Consider the following 9,127-nt stretch of genomic DNA (forward strand, 5'->3'; position numbering starts at 1 on the left):
TGGTACTTATTTTTATGTGCATTCGTCTGAGACACTAACTTTGCTATTGCTATATCAGGTAAGCATAATGGAGCCAAGAACTCTAGTAGAAGAAACTAGGTTTTTCCTTTGTTGAATGCCTTTAACAGAATAGTTAACACGATTCCAGTTAAATCTCAGAAAATTCATAGAAGGCAGTTGGTTTTGCAGTGTCACTGAAGGCACAATTCAAGGATTAAGAAGCTGATGAAATACTGCTGCTGGCTTGATTTGGCTTGCAAAATCATTCACAGGTAAAGGTACTCTGAGAGAACTCAATTCACTTCATGCTTCTTGAATCCACGGCTTGGCAGTTTAAATCATTGTACTGGTAAGCTAAGCACATGCCACCTGGTAATCACTGGTCCAGTAAACATGGATCAAAGTGTCCTTCCTCCAGAGTAGGCCTGCACAATAAATACATCCGTGGCTGTCGATTGAAGAATGACATTTTCCTTAAGAAATAAGATAAACAGAAAATTTAAAAACCTCTATTGGAAAAGTCCATCTGAAATGTGCACACACTTCTTGGAAGCTTCATAGTTGCTAGGGTTGAGAGGGGGAAGGAATGCTGGGGTCAAACAACCCCAGCATTCTTGTAATTATGTCTATCTTGTTGTGACTATCTTGTGTAGATAAATATCAAGATATGTGACTTAGTGAAATAGGTACATCCTACCGGTGGTGGTGGTGGTGGTGGTGGTTGTTGTTGTTGTTTTTGTTTAAGCAAACAACTCCTTAAGCTCACACGTGTGTGTATGTGAAATTTTATATGTATTGTGTGTATGCATGTATACTATAGTATAGTATATACACACACGTTTACTTGGATCCCAGATGAAATTTTTCCTCCCCATTCAACGTGGGGGTGGGGGGATAGCTTTCTTGTCTTGGATTTGTGTACAGGGTGGGAGGCAGGTGGCTACTGCAGCTCTGACTTCTGCCCCAAACCCAGGTTGGGGTCAGTCCCAGCTAAAGCAGCCACCTGCCTCCTACCCTCCAACCTTGTATGCAAGAGCTGGAAATTATTTAGTCCTTGATAGTCCACTTTAAAATTGGCTGTGCTTAAATACCTAAAAGTTGGGAGTCCCTATGGGGCAGGTACTGACAGACCTGCTGCCATTCTGTACCATCTCATCTCTTGTTTTCAGATTTAAATTTTCTCTTGCTTTAAATATTCAGACTAGACCCGTTTTAATTCTTCTGCAAATTATTTGATTCTCCTGTTAAGTATCCTGCAAAACTGCATTTCGGCCATTGCTCAAATTAATCTTACTTTGCTTACCTTGTTATCAAAGTTGGAAATCTTGTTTATCTTGGATGTTTTTCCTGATTTATCTGTGGCTTTTGTATCAGTACTTATTTCCCTATAATAAGGGACAATATTTACTTATTTGACTCTGTTAGTAGACAAGGATGAGCTTTATATTTTTACCCTTACTTGGTGCTCCAAGTAAGGGGGTTATTTGAGAAATATAAGATTTAGCCCTTGGACCAAAGGAGATGCCTGTTTTTTCTTTCCCAAAGTTGATTGTAGGATGCTTAGCAAGTGCTGCTTGGTGAAACTAACACAGTTATGTTAAAACTCACTACTGGAATTTCCATAATTAACTTAAGCTCCCAAATGTCACTCTCAAACTGACAAAGAAGAGTGTTCAGACAACGCAGTGACTGACTGTGCTGAGTAATTGGACTTCCAGAGATGACAAAACGTGTTTTCTTAGTTCTGAAAATGTACTTCAGCCAGATCTTAAATTTGCTGATTGTGTGTGCAGATGCACAATTTTAGAAAAATCAAAATGAAATAAACCAGGGCTGTCTAACTAATTGCACGTGAGGGGCTTAGCACCTAGCCCACAGACCTCTGCCGTTCTTGCTGCCTCAGTCCTCAGGCTTCTCCCTCCTCTAGCTTCTGCTTCCTGCCCCCATGCCTGAGCAAAACAGACTGTGGGCCACATGGTGGAGGAGGGGAGGTGGAGGGCAGGGCGGCATGAAGACCCATGTGGCCCAGAGGTCTGCAGCCCCAAGCCACTGCTAGACGAATAGTAAATTCTGTATATATTTATTTTTGGTTAACTTTAGTGGGTTTTGGATCATGCCATACAAACCTAAGATGAGGGCCACAGTCTGGCATATGCCAAAGCTATATTTGTTTTGAAAAGGTGTTGAAAAGCAGGCTTAAATACAGTATAGCCCTAAAGGCTCATGACAGTATCTGTGATAAGTGGTTTTTTTTTTTTTTTTTTTTTTTTTTTTTTCCAGTTGTGTATAGCTGGTCCCCAGGATGCCATGTGGCAGGCAAGGGTACTGTTGGAATGGAATAGCAGAGCCATAGCCACAATCCCTATGTGCCAGTAAAGCCTGTTGGACATTTGAATTTCAGCCTGATTTAGAATTCCCCTAAAGCTGTCATAACTTATCCTAGGAATTGAATTTGCTGCTTTGGATCGAATAAAAGTTGGGTTGGTCACTTTTACCATTCCGCCCAAGGATTTCTCATCAAGTCAAAGGTCAATGTAGTCCATAAATCTGAATGGATTAGCAATTCAACAGTCAGATTTTTGTATTTTATATAAATGTTCAAGATTCCTGGGTTAGTACATCTGCTTACACTGATCTTTCTCATCTGTAAACTATGCTTTAAAGCTTCCAGTCAAACAGGGATGACTGTACCAAGAAAATGAAATGCAAAATTGAAATTTGTCAAATTAAGATAAATTTGACTCCATTTTACCCTATAGCAGGGGCGGGCAATTATTTCAGGTGGCAGGCCGCTTACCCAGTTTTGGCAACCTGTCTAGGGCTGCATGGGTAGCCCTGCCCCTTGACAGGTGCCCCGCCCCCTGGTCACCATCTTGGGACCAATATCCCAGGGCGAGCACTGGTGGGGCCCAGAGCAGGGCGCAGGCTGGCAGGGGTCTGGAGCTGGGCTAGGCTGCACCAGCAGGGAGAGGGGGGAGCTGGCCCGGCTCCATAGACGCCTCCATGGACCCCTTGCCGGCTGGAGCCCTGTACTCCTGCCGCCCGTTCTGGGCCCTGGGACACCGGTGTGGGCCCTGTACTCCTGCACCCACTCACTCCCAGTGCCCCCCCAGCCAGGCAGAGGGCAGCGCACAGCCCCAACCCCCTGCTTGCTGGCAGGCAAGGAGCTGGTGCAGAGCAGTGGGAAAAGCAGTCCCTTGCCCGCCCCGTGGCTGGTGCTCCCTGCTGCAGCTGCTCACAGCCCACGTGGGGCTGTCCTGAGCAGGCACAGGCAATCCCACATGGGCTGTGAGTGGTCGCTATGTGGGCTGCTGGCCACAAGGCAGGCAAGGGGCTGCTTTTCCCCCACACTCAGCACCAGCTTGTAACCCAGCCCTGCTGGTAGCCTGCGCCCCACGCTAGCTCCGGGCTCACCTGTTGGGGCTGCACTGTGGCAGCAGCAGCTGTGGCCCCCCCGCTTGCAGTGCCGGGCAGTGTTTGCTGCTGCTGCCCACCTGGAGCTCCCACGCTGGGCAGCCCAGAGGCGGTGGTGGCAGCCTCACTGCAGCATGAGCTCCGGGCGGGCAGCAGCAGGGGCCCAGGCTGTCAGCAGGGCCAGGTTACAAGCTGGTGCTGAGTGGAGCGGGGGGGGAAGCGGCCCCTTACCCACTCCATGGCTGGTGCCCCATGCTGTAACCACTCACAGCCCATGTGGGGCTGCCTGTGCCTGCTCAGGACAGCCCCATGCGGGCTGCGAGCGGCTGCATCAGGGGAGGCTGGCGACGGGGCGGGGGAGGGGCTGCTTTTCCCAGTGTTCTGCACCAGCTCCTTTCCTGCCTCTCCCCCCTGCCCCCCCATTACCTGAGGTTCCCGTGCCGTGGCAGCCACGTGGTCCCAGGCCAGAAGCCCCTCCTGGGGCTTCTGCCTGGGTCGGGGTGGCAGGGCTAGGCACGCCCTGCTGTTGCAGGAGCCTGCTGGGCTTCCCCTGGGTTCTACTGCCCCTGGTTCCTGTCACTTTTGACAGGAACCAAGGACAGATAAATTATAATTGTCATCATTTTTTTAGGGGCCCTGCAGGCTGGATAGAATGGCCTCACAGAGTGTATTTTGCCCACCACTGCTTTAGGGCCAGCAGATATACAAATATAGCAATGACACAAAGCCTAATGTGCAGACTTGCATATCTTTCTTTTGTTTCCATGTTGTCATCTTTCAAGAGCTCATCTATATTTATAGTTAGGTTTTGGCATTTATAGCTTCTAAAAGATGTGTTTTGGTTTTTGGGGGGGTTGTTTGTTTTTCCAACCAGCGCATTTATAACACAATTCTAACTCAAATTGTTCAAGAATGTCATAAGTCAAGGAGGCAGCTAATCCGACCAGAGTCCATGCTGAGTAAAATGCTTTTTGAACAAAACTGTCTATTCAACATGTAACAGGGCAAAATTTCTTAAAGGTTGTAGCCTAGTAGTGCTAAACGTTTCATCCCTATAGGCTGGATGAGTGGTATGGGGCCAATCCATGGGGCAGATCTCTTGTGGGGTTGAGCCTCACACTCCCAGCCCCACATGCTTGCAGGGCCATGCTGTCTGGTCTGCCAGGTTCACTGCAAGTTCAGAAATTCGGCTGCAGGAGAATGGCAATTAACACTGCCGCTGCTCCCTCCTGCCAAATTTTTTGGACCCATGCAGAGCCTGGTGGGCCAGATGTTGTGGCTCCGTGGGGCAGGGATTTAACATCCCTGTTATAGACTAACATTATTAAGGAAGGTGAAATACTAAGGTACTTCCACCTTGTGAAAATGCATGGCAAAAATGGGGTTCTGTATAAGACTGTGGCAAGACTAGCAGTAGCATTCAGCATTAGACCCCTTTTCACAACTCAAGAGAACCATCTCTAACGTAGTTGGGGAAAAGTTTGTTTTATCTGAGGACATTTCTGGGAAAAACGCTGCAAATATCTCAGATTTTTATTTCATTTAAAAAAAGACCAAAACTGCTTACTGCCAAAGGGCTCCAAAATGTAGAACATTCTCAAATATCAAATGAGTGTAACCATTGTGCTTATGCATGTGATTAAGTAATGAAATCATAAAATTGTGAAAAGTATATCAATAAAACTCGGGCAACTGAATGCCAAAGAGAGAAATGGAAGCAAGATGAGATAAAGATGGCTGTGCACTTTTCTGAAAGTACTTATATCCCAGGCAATCCATATTCAATCTTGTACTGTACTAAGTGCAGTTAATTTTTAAGTCTGGTTCCTAACAAACTTTCAGATGGCAGGGAGAGGGTGGGTATGTATGTGCATGTATCTGGAAGGAAGGGCCTTGAGCCACCATGGTTTTTAAAAGGAAGCTGTGAATTCCTAGGTGCCTTAAGAAGCTTTATCGTCTTAATGACAAGCCTAACATCAGCACATTCTTGCTTATCCCAGTTGCACACGACTTAATAAAATCAGTCCTTGCAGACTCCGGTAGCACTGTCTGACTTATTCTCCATTTAATGTTTCTACCTAATGTCCAGAAATGTTAAAGCCTAGATGCAGCTCTTTGTTCTCTGTTGCATAGAAATATGCCTAAAAGGCTTTAATACGATTGTCAGAGTTCCTCTAGGGACTGTGCACAGATGTAAGTCCATATCAGAATTCTGACTTTAGAGATTCAGACACTTTAAATGTCAGAAGAGAGCATAATGATCTTGTGTGGATTCTGGCATAAGCCAACAGAACATCATTGAGTATTTCCAGCACTGTGCCCAATGATTTCTTGATGGAGTAGAGCATTTCTTTAGAGAGATCTGTCAAGCACTCTTATGGATGCATTATTTTCTGGGTAACTATCCATACTTGATGTGTGGTATTTTATTTCCATTCTTTTTAATTTTAACTGCCAGCAGGTTGATTCCTGATAATCTTCATCTGCCACATTTGGAGCCTTCCACTATTACAAGTTGTCATCTTACGTATATTGCACTGCGATTTAAATTACATTTCACATTGTTTAATATTACCTGGATGCTTCACTCTTTAATTTGGTGGGTGGAATATCTCCTAAATGAACTTTTTAGTGTGCTTACGTGTGTGTGTGTGTGTGTGTGTGTGTGTGTGTGTGTGTGTGTGCGCGCGCATGCAAAAGGATCAAAAAAACAAAAATGATTACTGCTACAAGTTTGTAAGCTACTTTTTAGCGTGAGGCCCAAAATCGTTGTGGGAAAAAAAACAGCTTGTCTTTAATAGCGTGGTGGAAGCAAACTTCCTCATCCAAAATATCTGAATTTGTCACTTGACCTGCAGAATGCCAGATAGGCATAAGTCTCTTGTTCAGGCATGTCTGGTCTCCTGAGGTAGCTCCCTCTGGTGGTCTAAATCTTAATAGCTAGCTGGAAATGCTACAATGCTCTCAACTGGTTACATCTGTTCAGAAGCACACTTTTATCATGTTAATTTTAACTGTTATCTGTCTTGTGCCTGGGCAGCTTGTCAACAGTTGTATTTTGACTTGTAAATAAAAAGCTCCTCGGTACGTTCCAGTCAAGCACTTGGATTGCAACAGAAACAACTCAACAAAACGGAGCACCGGTGTGATTGTTCCAGACTTGTCTCCAGAGTATGCATGGTATCACCTAGCCTGTATTCCAGGGATATGCATGCACCCTTACTTGAACATGCATGCTAGAAAGAATTTTTGACATTGTACAACTACACAAAGACTGTTTAATGTGCTTGGCTAGTAATTGATCCTTCTCTTGGCTTTAGGACACTCAACAGTTTTGCGGTTTTGTTTTTATGGGGAGTTGTTTTCATTTTTTGATAGTACTGTGTGACAGCTCGTGCATATAATTATTTTGGTATAAAAAAGGGTTTTGGGATCGATTTTAAAAATTAATATTTTGTTCATGTATGCCATACCGGAATTGATACACAAGCACAAGGTTAAGCTATGAAGCAGTCTTCCACATAACACAAAAACTGTGACTTGCCAATCTTAATCCTTCTATGTTGTCGAAGTATTTTCACTACGTTGTACATTATGAACATTGAATTATTGCATAGATGCTGTTTTAAATACTGTAATAAACAAGGTAAGCAGCTTCAGCTGCTGCTTCTTCAGATGAATGTTAAGACCTAGCTAGCAATTTCCAGTCAGTACAATATGCATAGATATATTTTGGTCCTACGGACTAGGCAAATGCTTGGCTAAGTTGTTTTAGATGGGATTGATGTGTCCTTTGAGCAAGGGAAGACCTGTGGAGGTCTATTTCAGCCTTCTTTTTTGAGTCCTTGTTCTTAACAGAGATTCTGAAAGCAGCTTTATGGTAAACAACTCACTGACGCTTCAAAACCTTATTTTTATTAAGTAGTATTGTTTTCATCTTGATTTATGGTGAAGAACTGATTTTTAGTTTTTCATGAAATGTATGTGCACCATTGTGCAATGCTGACCACATAAGTGAGATTTGTTAATTAAGTCTTAATTTCTGCATCCAGACTAAATAATGTAGTGTTGTAATATATAATGATTTGCATAAAATACTGTCTTCTCTTTAAGGTTTTGACAAAGGGAAGGATGACGGGTCACAAAGTAAAGAAGATTCAGTGCATTCTATGTCAAAAAGCAAGGTAAATGAGAGCACCATCTGCAAAAGATGACTTAACTCTGAAGTTCAGCATATTATTTTGTGCGCTGGCTTTAAATGGAAGTTTATTTCATTACAGTGAGCTGCGGTCTCATGGGTTGCTGTTCAGACTTCTCAAGAGATGAAAATTTATATTTGAAGAGACAGCTCCTTAATACTATCCTTATTGAGATGACATTAAATGCAAAACCTCGGTACAGACTCATGAAATTGTTATGGCTTCTTGTTAGGTGGCGTCTCTGAGTCCAGTGCTGCCTAATAGTTCACTGCAATGGAAAATGGATAGAAGCCAAGTCGTGATATGGAACATGAACTCCCAACCTTTTCACCTATAAGTGAGAGTCATTCAGCAAGATGCATGTAGTATCTCTTAATGGAATGGATTAAGGGTAGTGAAAGAAGCTTTAATATGGAAAAGCTTATTTTAGTCATTTTAAGAAGCTGCAGGTTAAATTACACAAAAACATTTAAAGATGGTATTTCAGAGTATACAGTAGCCAAATAGAGCCTGTTCTGCAAAACCCTGAGGCCTCCTGCATGGGAAATGCTGAACATCCAAGTCCCAGGTAGCTGTCTACTGATAAGAGTATCTGGTATTCTGTCATTGGCATTTTCATAGATTTCATAGACATCAGGGCTGGAAGGGACCTCGGAAGATCGAGTCCAGCCCCCCGCCCAAAGGGCAGGAAGTCAGCTGGGGTCATAGGATCCCAGCAAGATAAACATCCAGTTTCATCTTGAAGGTGTTCAATGAAGGCGCTTGAACCACCTCCGGTGGCAGGCTGTTCCAGACCTTGGGGGCTCGGACAGTAAAGAAGTTCTTCCTTATGTCCAGCCTGAAATGATCTTGAAGTAGTTTGTGACCATTCGACCTCGTCATCCCTTCGGGTGCTCTGGTGAACAAACGTTCCCCCAGATGCTGGTGGTCACCCCTGATAAACTTGTAGGTGGCCATCAGATCACCCCTGAGCCTGCGCTTTTTCAGGCTAAAGAGCCCCAGGGCTCTCAGCCTGTCATCGTAGGGTCTGCTTCCCTGACCTCTGATCATGCGCGTGGCTCTTCTCTGGACTCTCTCAAGCTTCTCCACATCCTTTTTGAATTGTGGAGCCCAAAACTGGACACAGTACTCCAGCTGCGGCCTCACTAAGGCCGAGTACAGGGGGAGAATGACGTCCCGGGATTTGCTTGAGAAGCATCTATGGATGAAAGCCAGCGTTTTGGTCGCTTTACTAGCCGCCGCATCGCATTGCAGGCTCATGTTCATCTCGTGGTCAATGATGACCCCCAAGTCTCTTTCTTCCATAGTGCTAGCCAACATAGCTGGGCTATGATGCTCGCCAGCTCCTTGAGTACCCTGGGGTGAAGATTGTCAGGGCCAGCTGACTTGAAGGTATCCAGCTTCTCAAGATGTTCCTTCAGAAAGTCAGCATTAAAGGAGGGCAGGGGATCACCCTCACCCGGACTTCCCGGCCCTGTAGCGGGCATGGGCGTCCCATGGGACTGATGAAAGAC

The 9,127-nt window shown here is 44.7% G+C and overlaps 1 protein-coding gene across 4 annotated transcripts in view; it reads left to right on the top strand.

The window, feature by feature from the left end:
- Positions 1-9,127, top strand: part of OSBPL8 (oxysterol binding protein like 8) — a 139,434-nt gene that overhangs the window by 94,362 nt on the left and 35,945 nt on the right. For all 4 annotated transcript variants that reach the window (XM_025200929.1, XM_025200928.1, XM_006021122.2 and 1 more), the window contains one exon: positions 7,528-7,598. In XM_025200929.1, the coding sequence (XP_025056714.1) occupies positions 7,528-7,598 (71 nt within the window). The remainder of the gene's footprint in view (positions 1-7,527; positions 7,599-9,127) is intronic.

Source organism: Alligator sinensis, unplaced genomic scaffold (genome assembly GCF_000455745.1).
Source record: "Alligator sinensis unplaced genomic scaffold, ASM45574v1 scaffold465_1, whole genome shotgun sequence".
Classification (NCBI taxonomy): Eukaryota; Metazoa; Chordata; order Crocodylia; family Alligatoridae; genus Alligator; species Alligator sinensis.